Here is a 20,896-nt window from a genome sequence, read left to right as displayed (position 1 = left end):
CATTGATCCTGGCAACTTGCAAGCTGCTTTACTGTTCACATTTAAATGTGACATACAAGGCTGCTAATGAGCACTCCAAATAGTACACATGGTTACTTTACTGTGACTGCTACCAAGCAAGACATGCCAAGGAACAAGCAGTTACTGCCCCATCACAGCTAATGCATCGATCGAGGAATGGGAAGGGTGGGCAGTTAGGCACATCTTGGACAATCTCTTAACAACGGAAATGGTACAAAGTGGATGGAGATTATATTATAAAAAGAGAAAGAGAGTTTTAGGTGACAGATTAGAACATTTTAAAGCCAGAAAATTTATCACAATAACGCAGTGTATGTTTGCACAACAGAATATCACCTAGGGACAGCAGCTAAGTTAGATGTCTTTGTATGGCACTGTCTTAAAAAGAGTGGGATTACTTTGCTAAAGTTTATGATTCTCACACTCCCATTTAAGTTGCTTGTTGAGCTAAAATCTTCAAATAAGGGTGAATCTACCCTGCTGGGCAATGTATTTTCTTCTGATATCTAATCCTCCAACCTACTTTGCAAATGGTCAAGGAATGAACTGATCCAAGGAAGCTCTCTGGACTGTTTCTTAAAAGTAGATATTCTCAATATGCTTCGGTTTACAATACACTTAAATGCACCTCACTGAAAAAATATTAGGGGTATGGGAAAGGTTGAAAATCTTTCAGTGGTACAAAGAGTAAGACCATTATTGCCTCATTAATGCTGATTCTAACTCACATTTTCTTTGAAAAAAAGACTGCAACAAAACAAGAACTGGTATCTCCTGCCAATAAAGCTATACTGCAGTATCTGTTAACATAATGACTCATAAATGTTTTTCATAAACTAGCCAGAGATGCTGTAATATTTCACATGGGTAACGCAAACCACATATGCATTTGACACCTGTCCACACGCAGGTCACGTTTAATGGATCAGAGAAAGCTCTGACTCTTCCACACATTTTGAATTCATTTCAGATTCTGATTTGGGAGCACAGCTTCCACCAAGTCTGACCTACCATCAATCCAGTGCCTCCCATCTCCAAATACATAGAAAAACATGCTGATTCTTTTTTCTCCTGTATAGTTTGACTTCATCTGGGAAATGAAATAGAACAGAACAGATGGGCAGTATGGCACCCACCACAGAAACACTCAAATAATAACAGGTAATATATTACATAAAAACAGAAGCAGCAGATGCAGGAGAAAAAAAGAAAAGAAAGAAAAGAAAGGTACCAGGCAATGATCTAGAGCCCAGCCCAACTCAGGTTATCTTGATCTTCAGTCAGATAGCAGGACCCCTCAGATGGTTTAGAATCTGTTCTTACTAACAAAAAAGGCTTGAAGAAACAGAGGGAGAGTGTTCAGGTGAAATCTTGTGCTATTCCTGGAACAGTCTGCTTTTTCTTCACTGTTTATCAGTTCTGCAGCCTTCAGCTGTTCTTTGTTGCACAGGAATAAAAGTTCAGTTTCAAAAATATGCAGGAACAAAGCTGTAGAAATTGCCTGGAATTTCCTCCATTCTCAGCCATCTGGCTTTCATTGCTTTGCCTTTCTCCCCACCCCTCCATACATGTTTACCAAATCTTTTCAACACACATTGACCAAGCTATTGAGCACTTATAACTAGTAACACAGTATGGCATTCTTTTTCTCTCCTTTGGTAGAGCATGTTGGCTTACTATGAACTGCTCATGCTGCTACTATTATAAACAAGAGCAATTATATCCAATTAGATGACAACCACCTCTGTATTTTGGGTTGTGGAGGCTAAGGAAGAGACACACTTTGGATGTGAGTCATTTTGTTGTCAAAAAACAGTGAAGTCAATATTGAAACAGGGTTTTTCTGACCATTTTTAGAGTAATCTAGAAAGCAAACAGCAATCAGCAAAACTGAGTGATCTGCCCTCTCATTTCAGAGCTCAGAGAAGAAACTTTTCAACACTGAACAACTATTCTGTGTTTACTTCTGGGAAGACCAATGCTGTGTGCAAGTACTGCTAATAATTTTGAAAGTGGTGTATCTCCATTGACACGAATTAAATGACTGTATTACAATGGTCATAATCTTCATTCTTCTCTGTCTGGGACTAAGTATGCTGTCTTTCAATGTACCAAAGTAAAGGATACCCTGTTTACAGGAATATCAAACAAGGGTATACCATATTAATGATATGAAATTTTACTCTGTACCTACTGTGCTGAAAACTAGTTACTAATTACAAACTTAGCAACCAGCTCCGTGCTGTTTCACTATTTGCAAGCTTAATGTGCGATGAGAATTTTTGTTTTACAGCATTCCAGGAGAAAAGGGACTGGGCTCTTTTTCCGCCATTGTTCTTGTAACAGCAAGCAAAAAATCTCTCAAAGTCTAAAACCACAGGAAACTAAGCAGCTTTGGGGATTGAATATGGATGAAATAAGCCAATTTTTTTGTGCAACTTTTCTTTGTTCCAAAAATCTTCTCTAAGAATTCACAGCATTAGATTTTGCTGACTTCATATAGCCATGAATCTTTGAAGATAGACTTCTTTTGTTTTGTTTTTGTGTCTCTCTTAAATGGACTCAGAATAGTAACATACTAACACATTAAGTCAGAATTTCAGTATAAATAATAAAGTTATCTCAGGTGCTATACGAGCACTGTCATCTCTCAGGTTATTTATAAATCTGAAGTGTTGCCAGTATATTTTAGTTTTTACCATATTCTGTTGCAGGAGAGACCAGAACAAACAAGGAATAAAAAAAAATAATATTAATAATAAAAGAAAAAAGACAGTGACACCACAGACTCATTTCAAAGTGAAGTGTTAAAGGAATACTGAAGGTTGTTAGTCTACCCACCTTTATTCTTAGCAGGGAGCAAAGAGGACAGCAACACTGGCGACCCTTTAGCATCATTTATCTTAAATGTCCGATACAAAAGATGAAACAACACCAAAGCAGAATTACTTTTCACCAACAACACCAAAGCAAAATTACTTTTCACCAATTCCTCCTATGGTGTCTGTCTTCAGGTGTGCTGGTTCTCCAGAAAATCTGACTAGATTCTGTTGTTAAATACTTTTATTTATCTGTAGGTAATTAAATCAATTGTTGCCCAGGAAAGACTTACACGATTAACCCTTTGAGGGGCTATGGAGAAGGCCACATCTAACAAAGAGTAGCTGCGGCAAAAGCAAAATCTTTATGCTCGGAAGTTCTAATTCTTAAAATATTCTCACTCTTAAACTAAACAATATCTTAAAGTGTATTCAATTCCAGACATAGCAGACATAGTGGACAACATTCATGTGTCTTCTGAGACATTCATCACTGTCTTGGTTGCCCTCTCCAGTAGATTGCCTCCCCTGCCCTCCACAACTGCATACTCCAAGTCACTTATATGTCACAGACATTTTAGGAAAGTGCTTTTTATATATTTAGCTGCTGTTAATGCAGTTTAGCAGATGGAAAATAGAGGGAAAAGCCAACACTATGAGACCAGCCAGCTCTCTCTAGGCCATCAGCAAAAGCTCTGGGAACTATCAGTGGTTCACAGACTTCATTTTGGAAACTTTTGTCATAGAGACGTGAAGTTCATAGCTACAGTCTATTACATGTCAAGCTTTGGACTTGTTACTCTATAACAGCAATGCTTTCATCAACGTCATCTTGAATTAGAATCCTGAAGCATCTTCTTTTGATTAAAAAGAAATCCAAAAACCTTCTAAATTTTCCTCATTTGTGCTCTTTGCAAGTCTTAAGATTGTTGTAAATAATAAGTGTAAAGTTTTAATCTTTAAGTACTAAGTAATATCAGTTTAATGAGCATGAATAAACATATTTAATGTAATACCATCAGCATACAGGGTGCTTCAGAAGCTTATAGGAAGTAAGTAACTTGACTTGTTACAGCTTGCCTATATGGCAGATGCATCAATTTTCCTTCTTGCCTCTCTTTTCCATTAGTCATGCTGCCTGCAGTCTTGAGTTTAGGCCTCCTTGCTCCTAGCAGGGGACCCATTTTGCAGAACATTTACTGTTCTTCATCCTGTGCCACTTAAATCTCCGCAGACAGGCAATTTCCTCCAGACTACGGGAGTTGGAGGGAGAGGAGATGTATATTCAGGAAACGGAGCTATTTCCCGTTTTCTCAAATGCAGCCCTAGAGGTGGACAACAGCTTCTTAGCCTCCCCCCACCTGATTTTCATCTACAGCATGATTATCTTGTAGTTGGTGGAGGGGCTGAAACATAGTGTAGTTGTGCCTAAGGTAGCTTTTAACTAGCTCCATACTGATAGCCAAGTTACCACAATAGTATGGATCACCACACAGGCTAGTTCAAGAAGTATACAGCCAAATTCTAAGGCAACTTTTGTAACAAAGCTCACATAAATACTGGCCTACATAAGCCTGCCTTAGGTTTTGTTTTTTAACAGTGAATACTTATTTTCTCTGTCAGAAATGATGGGTGGTCAATCTCACAGTACACACTCTTGGCTCCAGTAATGCTGCTACCCATCAGTTACAGAGAGATTTTCATGTACAAAGTTCTTTTCAAGCATTAAGAAAAATATTTGTGTATCAATCACTAGTAATACAGATGGTTTAACGAAGTCATACAGAGTTGCAGTATTCTGCTTAGTAATTCTAGTAATGCTTTGGTGAAAAGCATCAGCCTTTCTTCTCGCAGAACTCAAAATCCTTATTGTCTAATCAAACTAGTATTTCCATCCTTATCATTCTTGAGTGCTTGGCATATATGGTTTTTAATGCCATCTTTCTCTGTGTACCCCAAACCTATAAAATATACATGTCTATTTAACTCTAAATAGCCTGCTGTCATATAAAGCATATACACACTTTTCAATATACACTCTAAGGAATATCTACCACATGGGCAACACTGAGTGTTCTACATGGTCCAAAGTTATAAATAATTCTATTTCAAATCTCCTGTGCTACTGTAAGAGAGTAAATAAACTTGTGTACAGCTGGGAAAAAAGATAATATGTATATACTGCAACTACCTTGAAGACTTGAAAGGTCTAGTTCTGTCTAAGCAAACAAAGGGAACCTCATAACAGCTATATTCTGTTGTAGAAGATATAGATGTGAATCTCTGCAGACAAACAATTCTGCTATCTTCAGGGTCAGGATTAGGAACGAACAGGTTCTGCAAGCTCTTTGTGAAGGGCAAAGTTGCAGAATTTTCTTTAAACTTTAGGTAAGTCTGGATAAAGTTAAGCTGATCCATAAAATATTTGGCTGCAGGACCTGAATAGCCAAGCAGTCTGAAATTTGCCCTTTGGTGGTTTTATCACTGCTTTGTACTACTCAGTTAACAACACTGTGGCCTGAAGAGGCTGTAAACCCTTGCAGTCTGAGAAAAAGTACATGACAGACTGTGTAGTGAGAACACCTGCAGAAGATCTTGCGAGGAGTCAGTGACTGGTGGAGTATGCGGTAGCAGCCCCTGTGTGTGAAACTACACACTAACCAAATTCCCACCAGGACCAGGCAGGCATATTCCGTTTTGTGAACAATGTCTAGCTGCTTCCCAGGCAGTAGCTACTCAAGGTTAGCACAGCTGAGATAAAGAAATAGTTCTAGTAGATTTAAGGGGCCCTCAGGATACGAGTCGAATCCTGTCTGGGCGTCCAACCCATGCATCCGACCCATGCCTCCAGCAGCCTCCCATTGGTGACTCTTCCAAGCAGTTCCCGAGGCTCCCCATGCAGTTTGGAGTGCAAGTCCTTTATTAAATCTATCCTATTTAACCCCTTGTAAACCTTGAATGTCTCTCTCCACTGGTATCTGATCCTCTCTTGTCTGCCTTGCGGTCACAGACTGCAAGGCCATTTAGTCTGGGGTTCCAACTTATTTAAAGGTCTTTTTCAATACTGCTAGTGTTGTTTAAATGGCTCTGGGCAATATACTAGACTGCAATCACCTCACACTTCTTTGATTGTTTTGCTTTTTTAATGGAATCTTCACAATCCCTTAGAAGATTTCTAAACAAGAACTGATAGTATCACCTGCATTAACAAAGTTGCCCTGACTGCACCGTACAGGTTTTAAGACCACAGTGGATTGTCTCTTCTAAAACTTCATATTGCACAGCAGCAGAATTTCACTCACATATCTTTGCTTGCTTCATATCAATTAAGAGGAATCCTAAGTGGACGTAAACAAAGGATCTGTTGAGACCAGACTACAAAGTCTGCAGTACTACAATCTGGCTAATCATGTTGGACCCTGAGATTTACTTATGTGCTCCAGGAGAAATTTCAGTAATGCCCAGACCCAAGCATCCTATCTTGACAGGACCCAAACGTCCCAGCTTCATGGAGAGTTTGCAGATAACTTTCTAAACTTCACACAAAGATTATATCAATCCTAAATCTGGAAAAAGATATGTGCCCTTGAGATAAGATAAAAGAAGCCTACCTTGGGGGGCAGGGCTCCAGGTTACAGGCTTTCAATAGCTGTGGAGGACGGCGACTGGTTACACACAGCATCTCGTCCGCAATCTCTCTGGTTTGTTTGTTCAGGCAGGTCACCACAGCCTCCTGGACACCTGCACACAGCAATGTACAGTCAGGAGCCAGCTTACAATACTCACAGAGGCAGCGAAGGGTAGATGAGGTGTCAGCAGGGATCCAGCTAGGCTGCTGTGGGGATTGCTGCACATCAGAAAACTCAGGGTTGCCAGTTCAGACATTGCAGCCAAGGCTGCAGGTAGGGAAGAGGCTATTTCCCAAATGGTAATGAGATGCTTGCTATTTACATGCAAGTGCTCCACATGACATTCTTTGAGGCCTCCCTGGCACACCTTTTCTGACTTACTAGGGAAAAATCTTAGCTCCTTCCTTCCCCTCTGTTTGAAAAAAACAAAACAAAGAACCTCCCCCTCCCCAAAACAGCCTCTATCTGCAATTTCTGTAGTTTCCCAGCCGCGGTCATGCAGTGCTCATTGCACCTTTTGTATCTGACTTCCCAGGCACTTGGGAGATGGCCTAATCAAGTTATGGCTCTGGAGGCTGGGCTTCTACCTGTTCTTGCTCTCAGTCTCACCAACTATCTCAGTTAGGGTGCAAAGTCCCTAGGTTCATTCACCATGTACCTTTTATGGTCAGAGAAAGGTCACTTAAAAATACTAGCATTCTCTAGTCACTGATCCTTTCGCTATCAACGCAACCAGGCTGTTTATTTGTCAGCCAAGTGGGCTAGAGTGTGAAGATGGCCTTGACATGGGAATGTTATATTTTAAGCAATAGTACAACTGCTCTAAGTGCAAAAGAAAAGTAAAACAAGGTCAGACAATTCACCTGCTCTCAATTGATCTCCTGCATCCACAGACCAGCACCTAAACTGGATATACAAAACTGCAGGGTATATCTGAGAGCTGGAATAGAACAGGGATAGCTGCTGGGAGTAAGTGAGAAGTTGGAAGATTTGGCGATTATGCTAAACTTAGGAAATGCTTGGTGATACCAAATTTCTCCTGCACTCTTAGGCATGCCAGTTACTTATCTCACACTTCCTACCTGTAAAACAGGATTATTACAATCTTTCAGATCACAAGGTTAGAAAGCTAGAAGATCAGGCATTGCAACACTACACACCCTATGTGTGTAGTGGATTTCCCTTATTCCCAGGAGGTCCGAGGATACTAATTTGCCTGAACTTCCAAAAAAGCTACAGTGCAGCAAGGTGGAAGTGTGCTCTTTACATTCATTCTGTCTTTCTGAGGTAGGAGCAGACTAGCTGAACTCATAGCAATTGCATCATCTACTTAAAACCAAGAATGGTTTTTCCAAAATATCTCACAATCTTTTGAGGACACCAATATTTATATATGTGTACATCTACATACACACACACACACATATGAAATGTTGGAAAAGCCTGAACAGCTCCAAGAGCAATGTAATAGAACTGTCAATACCTTTTGCTGTTTCTGAAGCCAGAGTGCATGCCATTAGGCAAACAATGAAATCATATTATTTTACAGGACTGAAGTGCTGCAACTCATTATAGTTCCAATACTATAGCCCATCCAATAGCACAGATCTTTATATTCCTTAGATCATTCAAGGATCCATTCCCTCATTCCTCTACAGGGTGAGGAGAGCCTCACAGCAAAGAGGCATGCTGAGCAAATTATTGGCTCCTTTGCAGTTGTACAAGCTTGTGCAGGGCATGCGTGAACATAGGCACTATCTCCAATATATTTAGGTGCTGAAAAGGAGAAAGAAATTTGAAATTTATTGGATATGGACATTGATGTGGAAATTACCAAAGTCCTTGAAGTCAGCCAATATAGCTGTGGGTTTCCAAACTTTTAAGCCATTTTGATATTCAAATAACCTCCCAAGGTTCTTTTTGAAAAACATCAAAAGGATAGCCCACTGAAAGAATAAAATAAGTGCCAGTGACTCTTTTCTAGGAAAGAAAACCAAAGAAATATCTCCACATAAATACCATGTTTTCTGCCCCTTCATGTTCAGTATTTTTCAACTCAGTCAGTTTTCTGTTTGATATGTTACCTGTGCTATATGGCAAACAGAGTCATATGGACTCCTCTAGGACAGACTGCTCCTGGCTGCTGAATAGAGATGGTTCTCTAACTGATGGGGTATGGCACTATGTTGAAGATATTTGTCTCTGCTTGGCAGTGATCACGAGTACAGGCCTAACCGCAAGATCAGAGTGATGATCATGGGGGAACAGGGCTACTAATAAAGAGGAATGGAAAAATGGGAAAGTTATTTTATCAGACTCTGTGGAGTGAAACCCCTGAGTCCTATGGTACGCTGGTGACATCGTTCCATTTGTTAGGGATAAGGCTAACTCAGCAGCTTGGCGGTGCTATTTTTCTTTTCGGATCCAAATTTTGTAAGTCAAGTGTACTTCCACAGCTTCAATTCCTCCTCTCCTAAGTGCGTCACAAATGAGCTGCTGATTAATGATTAACAACTACCTCCTCTCCTCCCAGCACTTTCACATTGCATGCTTCAGAGCTGACTATGCAAAAGTGACTGACTGCAAGTTCTTGAATACAACCTCTTCTCCACTTCTCAGAGACTTAAGGTTTTCTTTAGCTAATAGAGCCAACCTCTGATACTATTGCTCTTGACCTTTAAGTATTTAATCTGCCCCAAACCTCCCAGTGTGTTCATTCCCCATGCTTACTCATGACATCTAAATCATCTTGAATAAGATTTTAATCTATTTTTACCAGCATTCTGCTTTGCTCATTATAATTCCCTTTAAGTGATTCTGACAATTTTTCTACCTCTTAAAGAGACCAGTACAGCCTGTAATCTTCTGACAGTACGGGTATTCTAATAAAAGGTACCAGGATGCATTTAACTAGTCCGTGGTTGATAGAGTGCCTGTTGACAGAGGTGAATCCTCCAATAGCTTGTGCCAGGGACTAAAACAACTGGCTTGCTCCAGCAGCAAATAAGAGAGCTCAAAATCACTTTCTTCAGCTTCTCCTTGACCTGAATAATATTGCATTGAGTGTGTCTCAACACGCTGATAACATCCTTCCTTCTGTTTTTGATAGGTCAATGCAGCAAGCTTTATACCAATGAATGGATCACTGAATATTTACAGACTCTAAAGTCTTTCTATTATCTGTCAGAAATTCACAGCACAGACATGATTAAAAAAAGGAGACATTTCTCCAGTAACTGAATTTTATTTACTGCACAATATTATCAGAACAAAAAGTTTTAGAATTGCTTTCCCTAAAAAAAGAAATCAATTCTCAGTGGGAAATTAAAATACAAAAGAGTGCAAGGGTGGGTCAGGAGTCTAAGCAGTTTAAGTTCACTTTCAAAATACCATCAGATGAGATTTTCTGTGTTTATATCTACCAGAATAGAATAATTGTTACATGATATTTGATGACAGCTCTGGGAAATGCAGCTACTAACAGCAGACTAAATGACTAACTAATTCCTTCTGGTTGCTACTTCTAGAAGGTGAAAGGTTACTTCTGCATCTATCCAATTTCTTCTCTCGAGACTACAAAACCAATAAAATTAGTCTGACCTGTCTTACACCTACGGTTACAAAAATATCTGACTTAGCATCTACTAATCTGGAAGATTTGGAGGTGATGTCAGGCACAGAGAGATCTTGGCTAACAATTTTTGCTCACAAAAAAAGAATAAGGATTAAATTTATAAAGCAAAATATGTCTGTCCTATCAGAAAGCCTATGTGAGTTATATTGGAAGAATATACACATAGTCACTCTAGTCACAGCGATGACTTCATTTCAAGGGGCTATTTATAGAGGCTATTCAGGTTTCAGTATTCACAGTGCAAACCTGACAAGTCATCAACGCATCAAATTCAATATATGACAGATACCCCTACAAAGTCACTGTTTGTCACCACTTAGCATACTTTAGTACCGTATTTTCTTATGTAGAAAATGAAGCAATTGTGGTAATTGTCTGATTCTGCCAACTGTATGCGAACTGCTCTAAATACTGACTACCATCCAGCAAGACAGAAGTAAGCTATGAAACCCTTTGCATCATTTTCTATTAGTAGTATTTAAGTTTGTAACTGATTACTGGTAAATCTATACATACGAAACTATTAAACATTCAAAAATCACTGTGAGGTTTCCAGTTCTACTCTGTATTTATATATAATAACCCTTTGCTAAAGGGCCTGAAACTTGTCATGTAAAGCGACAGCAGCTGCAGAAGTCTAAAGTTTAAAAATACTTTAGTGGGCAAATTTTTTAGAACCAGCTAGACAAAAGGATGGGAAAAAATGGATATCAGAGAATGGTGCATTAATATTCCATTATGTGGAACCTACAACCTTGGATAACTTTGAGAAACTCCAAGTGCCAAGCCTCCTAGCTTCTGGCTTTTTTACCATGTGCTTTCTTTTCCTTTAGGATCCAGGCTAATATCATGTAGTGATATCAGGTAGGGAACAAGCTGACCCCTTAGAATTTCAATGAGCAAATGCAGCAGCAATGGCAGGACCATTTGCTTCCACACGTTTATGCTTACTGACTGTACATCAAGAGATGAGAAACAAAAGTGACACCTCACTATAGTCTGTATCATGAGACCACTTTAAGATTCACTTTTTTGTGTGAGTGCATATCTGAGTGATCAGCTGATACACAGAAACAGCAATCTGAGATTCACTGATCCTTCATAGCTAACAGTCTGAGCATGGAGATTGAAAGCCCTGGGCCAAAACAGGAAATGCACACAGGGGTTTTTAGAGTTTGCATTAATGCCTTTTCAAATAGATGTAGCAAAGCAGCACTTCCAAAAGTGTTCACCGCAAAACATACACTTAACAGGGAAAGCAAATCTAGCACAAAAACATTTTGCACTTACCTCCTCCACAGGACTCTGAACACTGTGTAAAGCCCTCATATTCCCAGTCATAGAGCTCATCAAATTCCTGCAAGCTGCCATACAGCAGGTCAGTTTCCTCTGGGTTATACTCAGTTGCCTCCCCACTGCAGGGACCACTGTAACAGGCTCGCTGAGACACAGGTTTGGGGCCTTCACATTCATCAATGGGCAAGTCAGCCACAGACTGAGAGAAAGACAGGAGCACCTGACATTTCACAAGTCGCATCTGGCTGCCCACTCCACAGGTGACACTACAGGCAGACCAAGCCTCAGGAATAAACCTGTGAGAGGAAGAGCAAGAGCAAATTAAGTTACATCCATAAACAACTGAGCAAGCAAAAACAGTATAGTCCTGTCCAAGAGTTACAAGACAAAATTCCATTTCATGAGAAACGAATGCTTCACCTCAACGTACCGCTATTATGAAATACTCATGAAAGCTGTGACATCTTGTTGCCAAACCAATGGCAACAGTGGATGGTCTCTCAAGTTCTCATGCGGAGTACATACTTGTATCCACAAAGGATCACGTATACTTAGAATGCCTAACTTGATCTCAAAAGCCCTCAGTGCAAAGCATTCTGCAAATTCCCAATAAGCATCATGATCCTGCTAGTTACTTATTTCTAGCATCTAATCTAAATCATCTCGGCCTAATAGATATCATAGGTTTGCTATTAATAAGTACTGAAGAGACTTGTTATCAACTAGTTGCAATATCCTAGGACAAATAATTTCAGCCATTGTGCCTGTATTGCAGTAACTATCTTTAAGTCTTCATTTGAAGCCATAAAAAGATAAAGAACATACAATTCCTTAAGCTCTTTATTCTAACACATTTCCTTTCCCTTCCCATTAAAAACACAGTGTTCCACTTCTATTCTGGGCTTTCTCTTTCTAAATTCTGGCTGTTACTTTTGTCCCTCACAGTAGGAGCTCTCATATACCCAATTTTTTTGCCTGTAAAGTTCCTTATATTCTTTAATCAAATCACCTTGCAACCCTCCTTATGACAAGCAAAACAGACTGAGTTCTAAGTATCTTAGTGCTGAGTATTTTCCTCAACAGTATAATAATATCTGCATTTTTCTGCATTGTTGCCACTTTTTCAATGTCTTAAAAATACAGCACTGTAAATTGGCCTAGAATTTTACTAAAAGTAGTATCAAACAGACAGGTCATATCCAGGTCCCTACCACTTTATTACCCAGTTTTTTAAATTTACCACACCTCATATTGAGGAGCTCCTGTTCATGGGAAGCTCATATCGATGCTTGATGTTTCCTAAATCTTTCGTGAAACAGTGCTTCCAGGTACACCATGACCTGCATTACTGGTACCTAGAAGCCTGATGGTGGTGGTATTAAAACACTACAGTAATGAATCCATGTTACAGACTGGTCCAGATCAGACTGCCTGGTCTTCACTGTTAGCCATTCTGCCAAACCTCCTACCATGGGCAAATTCTTCAGGCAGTGATTGTATATATACTTCACGGACAAAACCATAGCAGTGAATAGTTAGGTCTGGCACAGGTCTTTCAAGAGCCTTACAGCAAACTACCCCTATTAATAAAGTTTTCCCATTAATAGCAAGTGTTTGGGATCTGTTAGCCACAATTGAATGAGTTCTTTACTGGTATTTTGCAGTGCTAATCTGGTGAACAGAATGTTTTTTGTGACCAAGTCAACTGCCTGAAATAAATTTACATGTTTCAGCTCCAAAGCATTTGCATTAGCTAAGTTTGTCATGTAAACCAGAGCTTACAATACCTGTTTTTGATTAAAATATCATGGATAACACTAGAACTATCTCCCTCCCTTCAGTTTTCATTTAGATAGGCCATATCAGAGTTTCACTACTTTGCACAGGACTGAGGGCAATACACACATCTGTCTCTTTTACAATTAGGGTTACTCATAGTTATAGAGGAAACTGATGCACAATCCCCAAATTACAAATACCATGCACAGTCTGATAGGATGAAAAAGAAAATTCTGGCTTGGGGTCCGCATTTTCAAAAGTGTTTTTAAGCCCTTCCTTTTTAATCCACTGCCTTTCTATAGATGACATAAGGGCTTTTCCATCATTTTGGCCCAAAACCAAGCAAGAAAATCTGTTGTACCTCCCCACCCCCTACCTCAAAATGTACATGCCAGGATCCCTGACTGGAGCAGCATGGTCTGCTAGAGCAGGCACCGTGCATTTCTTTACCCACAAAAGGTTTGTCATCTTGTTATATACTTGGTATCTACTGCTAGTACTATACACAGGAAGTAACAAAGTGGAAGGAAATGGATTGTATATGTTACTGGAAAATTTGAAACTCTTCATAATGCTGCTACAAAGACCACCAGATTTCTCTCTGGGGCCTTTGAGAAATTGACGGTGCAAAGCGATTCCATTTCCCTACTCTGAAACATCTGATCTTACTAATGCAAATAAAAAATTCAGTCATCTTTCAAATTTTCATTTTGAAATGGTTATAGTCTTTAAAGGCAGAGGTTGGCCAGTCATTCTCTCTAAGACTCTGCTACTGCTGTAACACTATTTTGATGCAGAAAACTTCCTGTCACAGATTGAAGAGTCCACGTCAACCACAGTGGCTTAGATATTTTGATGGTTTAAACGGATAGCTTCTTGAGCTGACAAACTAAAAAGTAGATACCCTAGTCAGGTTATAAAACGAGACACTGGATATGTTCATCAGACATTGTATTCCTGCTATTTTTCAACACCATGAATTGCTGTGTAACTTCATTTTGTTGAAGAGCTGCTGTATTCCAAACCAAAGGGGATTATATTTTCCCAGTGATTAAATCCACTCACATGGAAAAACACAGAGACTTTACATACACACAATATTAACACATGATGTATATCACACATACAAACACACAGGAAAAAAAGAGAGAGGGAGTGAAAAAGCAGTAGGAATATTAATAAAGCAGACTGGATTCTTTTTGAAATAAGAGTTGTTCTATAAATACCACATATTATTATTATATTATTTCACCCTAGTCAGCAACTCATAATGAAAACACTGGAATATCTTCAGGAAATTATATTTTATTCAGCTTTCTAGGCCCAAGTTCTACATTTTAAGTGATAAATTTGGAACAGTAATTTAATTCTAATATAACTGTTGGCTGCTAAAAGACACAGGGAATTGGTAGAGTTAATGGAGTTGAGAGCAGAAAAAAGAACAAAAAAAGAAAAGACAATAAGAAAAACCAAACAAAACCTCTGTATAGCAGTGCCATTAGAAACTGAACATTCATATAATGTGAATATATAATATAAATATACACTAGTTCTGAATTTTCCATCATCCTAAAAACAGGAAATTACAAGGGTTTTGTGTGGTCATTAATGGTAAATGTTGCCAAATAGCTAGCACAAAATAAAAAAGTATGGCAATAATAAGTAGTCAATGCCATGGGTTTAAACTTAGTTATTCCACATATAATGTATCTTTTGCTACGCGGCATTGTGCTTTTCTGTATGTTAACAACTGAGTCTTCTCTGAAGACAGAAGTGCTGGAGAGAAGTAGGTATTTTAGAAAATAGGAAAAGATGGAGTTGTTTCAGATGGTATTGCATGGTGTTTAATAAAATAGTGCCTTTATAGTAATCCCTGTAATAACAACCATAATAAATAAGACAAAGGAGTTACTGGTTGTAGTAATGTTGCAGTAGTAGCTATGTGTCAGACCCCAATCGTGCTAGTTACTACACAAATAAAAAAAAGATGACTCCTGCCTCAAACAGATTACACTGAAATACTTTAAAGCTCTTAATCTACTACTCAGTGATTACCATGGTACTATTGCATCAAAGGTCACCTTATTTTGTTCTTCTGCAGAGCAAAAATGACAGCGCTTACTCCTCAAAAGAATAGTACAGACAGTAAGTGTGTTCTGAGAGCTCTGCTGAATATTTTAAAGAGGGCTCTTTCGCTCTCATTTTAAAGAGACCACTACTAAGTGCAGAAGTGAAAACTAGAAGGAGGGAAAATCATGACCTTGCTCTGTTATGACTGACCTAACAGTGTCTGCTGTAACTGAGCTGTTGGAGCACTGCGAATATTATGGAGGCAAGCTGGGGGAAGGCTGAAAGATGACTTGCCTGTCACCCCCACCAGGCATCTCCATAGGCAGCAGCACTGACACGCAGGGAAAAGAAAAGTATTGGGATGGTTATACTAGTTTCCTTGACCTGTGGGCGCTTATTGTGACGTACCAGCAACCTTTTCCTATTACAGGACACCTTTGCAAAATAGTGAGTATAGGATTTAAAAGAGGTATGGTATTTTTCAGTAGCATTTGTTGGCTCTTGCTGTTTGACAAGTACACACACTTTGCCAGTTCAGTTTTGTGAGGACAATTTGCATATGTAGATATTAGTATCCATATTTGAACATGAGAACATGTCTTTCTTTTTCAAATAACAGTTTCTCTAATATTTTGTAAAACTGTAAAAATTCAGCTCTTGTAGTCTAAAATGTGCAGTGCAACGATCACTCACAAAAGCAACCAAAATGATGTCAAAATTTAAACTGTGAACAATGATGACAACGTCAGTATTTGGTTTTAGGATTACAATAATTTGCCCTTTGAACTCTGGACACAGCTGAGGATTGCTGTCTATTCTACTCCATGAAGCAACATAAAGGTAACTGCAGAAGACAGAGGAGAAACACAAAGATTCAAGAATCAATAATGGGACACCTTCCATCAACTCCAGTGGGTTCAGGACAAGATGCATACAGAGCCCTGATGAGTCTTATGAAGATCTCCAGAATCCTTTATATACATTCCCACAAACTCAGTCTAGGATTTGGGTTCCTGCAGTGCATGTCATGAAAAAACAGCTAGTGCATGCAGACTGATATCATTCAGTTATCAGTCTGTTAGAGAAAAATAACTTGTTTCCTCATTACAACTAAATCACATATTGTCTTTTCCTTTTATTGCTTAATGTTATTTTTTGAATACATCATTGGGAAAATCCATGGTTCAGCCAAAGCCTGAGGTTCCAAGAAGCACACGTACAGGTAAGACCTGATGTTCAGAGACACAGACATCCCAGTTTTAAGGCATCCACAGTTAGATACTACTGAGTAAACAATGTGTCAAGCTGCTTATCCAAAAAAAAAAAAGGGAAATTTTCTGAGATAGAACTGGGAACTGAACTCATATCTCCAGGCTCTTCATCCTGAGCTGAAATATAAGCCCTCCTTCATCTCCAGGAAAGGCCACCATTCTCCTGGATTTGTGTGGCGGACAGATGAATGAACTTTTGCCTTAAACATTTCTTGGTACATAAGGTGCAAGCAAACCATAACCCTGAACAAGCCATCTTCCCTGGTGGAAACAGAACGAAGCTGCTGCGACCCCCGAAATGGTCTCCCTGCAACCACCCAGGACACACCGAGCCTGCGCTGAACCAGACCACGATCAGGCAGGGACTTTGGGACCTGGACTGTAAATTATTGCCGTTTTTAGCACAACTTCTATAAAACTTGCTTAGCATGAGTAGCTAAATTTGCTGAAGCCTTAGGCCGCACTCCCTAGTTCGGTGAGAAAGGGCCCCAGAGCTGGTGCAGGCGGGAATGATAAGGGAGTTACCAGCAATTTGCATTCCTGTGCACTGCTGAAACAGTGCTAATTGCTGGAGTTACCACCTCTTTGTCAGGACCTTGAAAGATGATGGCGGGACCCGAGGAATGAAGACACACCTATTGGCAGAAACTGCAACAGTAAAGATAAGGGAGAAAAGAAACAGCCTGCCTAGGAACAACGATGAGACCCAATAAGGAGCAGGAGACTCCAGACCCAAAAAATTACCATTGGTGTGAACTACCACGTGGGGGTGGGAAACTTAATTTGAAAAAAGCTATAATTGCCCAGGGATCTTTTTGTTCGGGGTTGCTCTTCGGAGGCACCCAACTCGAGCTGTAACCACTGCACACATGTTATTCGGACCCTGCTCGAGTTGTAATTACTGCACGTGCATCGCCAAAACTTACACCCAGGGTGAAGAGGACCCACCTACCACCAGACGGGAGCCCCCCCCCCACTGCCGAGACTCCCAAAGGAAGAGGACCAACGGGACGCCGCTGGATCCACGGGTGGTGATATCCTTCTCTCTCTCTCTCTCTCTCTCTCTCTCTCCCTTTTTCTCTCTTTTCCCCTCTCTTTTGTTGAATGTTGGTAAGATCTGTTTGAAACGTGTGGCACGGGAGACTTCTCTAGCTAGTTGCAGTATTCGCCATTGAATTATCCTATTTGACCACATGCCTTATCTTTGTGTTAATAAATCTTAAAACTGGTTGGCTGGTGTCGTTTCACCTTAATTCAGTCCAAGGGCATCACGAACTTGGTCGCTGGTCCCAAGGGGAGGGAGGTCGTCCTGAATGACTCCTTTCGGGCCACGACAATTTGGTATGAGGATAACACCACAAGATGCTCACACAAAGAACTGGATAGCTTCGGGTGCCATCGTTCAGAGAAGTGAAACAGAGGTCATGACCACTCGTCAATAAAATCTCAAGTCTTCATCTGTACGAGTAACGGCACCAAAGCCAGCTGCATAGGTCCAGTTACAATCTGACTGATTACAATCTGTCCCTTAAGAGTTTCCTTTTCATTTCCTTTTAATATGACCTTTTCCTTCATCCTTGCATCAAACCATTCTGTACTATTGGTTCTTTCCTTTAGCTCCTTGTTGGTTTTCTCCCCAGGGAAAGATAAACTGATTCTGTGCTACATAGACAGTACATATAAATCCTAAGTAGCGGCAACTCTCTAAAGGGATTCTCTGAATGAAAAGATAGAAATCATTACTCAATGTTAGGCAGCCACACTTTTGATTTTCCCTGTGACTGACCACACTGATATTCTCATTGTATGAAATTAGAGCTTGATGAGGAAAAGTAAAACATTTTGTAGGCAGTTTTAAAATCACTTTTCAACCTGTGAATTAGGTACAAATATCAACATGGAAGTTATTTATCAGGAAAAAAAAAAAAGAAATACTTTACACATCTTTGGAAACACAAATACCTACTGAAAAGTAAGAAACAGATACTGGGTGACTCTGACACACTGGCTTCTCTGTCCATGTCCGGTCCCCTGAGGGTGCCATTCCCACTGATGCATGTCAGGAATTTCCTTTTGTTTCTTCCTGAACCATCCCCATCACTAAGATGGTGCCATCTGGCATCCAGATATTGTTTGCCTTCTTTCCCCCTGCCTTTTTATGGCTAGCACCAAGGTTATTTATGGCAATATGTTAAAAGCTGGGCATGGTGTTAACGTACAAAAGCATTTTTCGAGAATTGGAGACAGAAATCTTTTAAACAACCCCACCCCCCCACCCATAAAACCTATTTCATTATACATAGAAAAGCCCCATGCCTTTCTAACTATGACTGCTGCTCTTTCTGACTCTTGCTGTCATGCTGTGCTGGTGTAATCATCTCCAGTGAAAGAGGTCAGATAGCAAGATACTGAGGCTTCTCCCTTCTATAACATATTTCTAAGGAGTGGTGAATAGTCATTTCAGAAATGGATCACAATAGCAGCACAACACATATGACAACACAGGACAAGGACTTCTCATCTTGCACCTTTGCCCTACCAAAGACCACAATATTTTCTTTCCAATCTAGAGTATTTCATACTAGTCCTGTCAAGACTGAATTCCACAGAATAACATTTGGCCCCTATATTCTAATGAAAGGCAAATACAATTTCAAGACACTCTTAGTTCAGCAGAAGCTCCAGATCCCCATGTCATGAGAGCCTGTTTTGAACAAATTTTCAAGACTTACGATGGTTCTTCAGACACCACTGCTCCTTCTTCCAGCTCTTGAGCCTGCTTATACCATGGCAACTTTGCTTCCACAGGAAGTTTCTCTATGGAACATACACAAGCAGATGAAAACAGAAACCATGCAATAACACTGCTATATATGTTAGCCTCCTTTCTGTCACTGCATAGACTGGTAATGTACATCCATGTACATTCATATGCAGGCTGAGCACAAAAAGAGAAAGGGGAGCAGGAGAGAGAGAAAGAAACTCCACTATTGCCTAGATTATAGAGCTTATGAAGTTATGAGGCTAGATAGTTAATTGTTATAGCTAGAAAGGTCAGGGTATTCTAATGCTAGAAAAGCATATTAAGTAACTTTGTAAAATATCCAATTGGGCTAGAAAAGTAAGCTTTGTAAGTATTTTTCAAAAGGGGACTTGAAAGTGTAACGGCCCTCCACTGCACACTGCAATGGCAAAATGTATAAAAACCCTCTGGTTCCCCTTAAATTTTAGAGCTTCAGAAGATACATTAAACTTGTTTTTGATAGATTGCAAAAATGAAGAAAATCTTGATTTGATGAGTGATACCACAAAAAAGAGAGAAAATATAATAAAATGGCTCAATTATACTTTTCAACCTTAAGCTTATCAGTTCATCAGCTATGTGGATTTTAAAAATAAGCTGGATACTTTTTCTGTCATTTCTGATGGAAAACAGTAGAGTTGCTTTTTTCCCCCTCCAGGATATGCAAAAAACATAATAAGCTGCTCTTTTCTGGGGGGTGTACAGGCATTCCATTTTGTGAGCCAAATCCCACTTTCATGCAGTGTCAGTGTGGATGGAGTACTGGAGCTGAAGGCAGTGGAGCTGTTTTAGCTCTACAGGCATATAAAGTAAGAGCAAATTTGGCACTACTATTTGAGAATGAGCTCTGCAATTCAACAGAATATTCTGGGCCAGGATCAGGAAAAACCCCCAAATAAAACAGTGAAATTCAAACCACTGAAGAGAACCAGGGCCAGGCCTATTTGCCACTCAAAAACCACATAAGCCTTTTAGGTTTAGGCAGTGCATAGATTTGTACTAGTCAATGGGAGCAGGTTAATGTCATTCAAAACAACCGAGAATTTTCTGCAACTTTGTTGTGCACAATACTGAACATTTCATATAAGCATAAAAACTTTCCAAAATGTCAGTAATATTATCAAGGAATCATAATTTACTGCTTGATTTCACAGCTACTGCAACTTCAGTCAAGCAAATTGCCTTGGAGCAAGTTATCTGGGAGAGAAAGGACAGTAATACAGCTACTATGCCTCTCTCCCAGAAATAGCTTGCCAAGTTCTTACTCTAGTGTATTTATCAGTGCCATTTAAGGATGAATATTTGCCAGCACAGCTCTTACTTTAATCTACATTTTACAGCATTTGTTATCCAAAATATGTAGGAGATATTTCTATTTATATGCCCTGCAGCTTGTTTTACGAGTTTTGGAAAGCCAGATCCTACTACTATGCTTTTTCCTTGGATGCAAATGCTTGTAAAAAGCAAAAGCTCTCTCTGCAGTTGTCTGCTACGTGACTTTTTAAATAATTTTTTTTTAAAGGTGCATGTTCAAAAGGAGAGACAGGTAAAGTCTATTCTCATCATCTACACTC

The 20,896-nt window shown here is 39.6% G+C and overlaps 1 protein-coding gene across 2 annotated transcripts in view; it reads right to left on the bottom strand.

The window, feature by feature from the left end:
- ADAMTSL1 (ADAMTS like 1) overlaps nucleotides 1-20,896 on the bottom strand; it is a 462,450-nt gene that overhangs the window by 67,750 nt on the left and 373,804 nt on the right. For both annotated transcript variants that reach the window (XM_064502670.1, XM_026097815.2), the window contains 3 exons: nucleotides 19,252-19,336; nucleotides 11,394-11,695; nucleotides 6,452-6,581 (listed from right to left, as the gene is read on the bottom strand). In XM_064502670.1, the coding sequence (XP_064358740.1) occupies nucleotides 6,452-6,581; nucleotides 11,394-11,695; nucleotides 19,252-19,336 (517 nt within the window). The remainder of the gene's footprint in view (nucleotides 1-6,451; nucleotides 6,582-11,393; nucleotides 11,696-19,251; nucleotides 19,337-20,896) is intronic.

The sequence above is a fragment of the Dromaius novaehollandiae genome, chromosome Z (genome assembly GCF_036370855.1).
Source record: "Dromaius novaehollandiae isolate bDroNov1 chromosome Z, bDroNov1.hap1, whole genome shotgun sequence".
Lineage (NCBI taxonomy): Eukaryota > Metazoa > Chordata > Aves > Casuariiformes > Dromaiidae > Dromaius > Dromaius novaehollandiae.
Note: the sequence above shows the minus strand (reverse complement) of the source record. Positions and strands in the feature narration are given on the sequence as shown.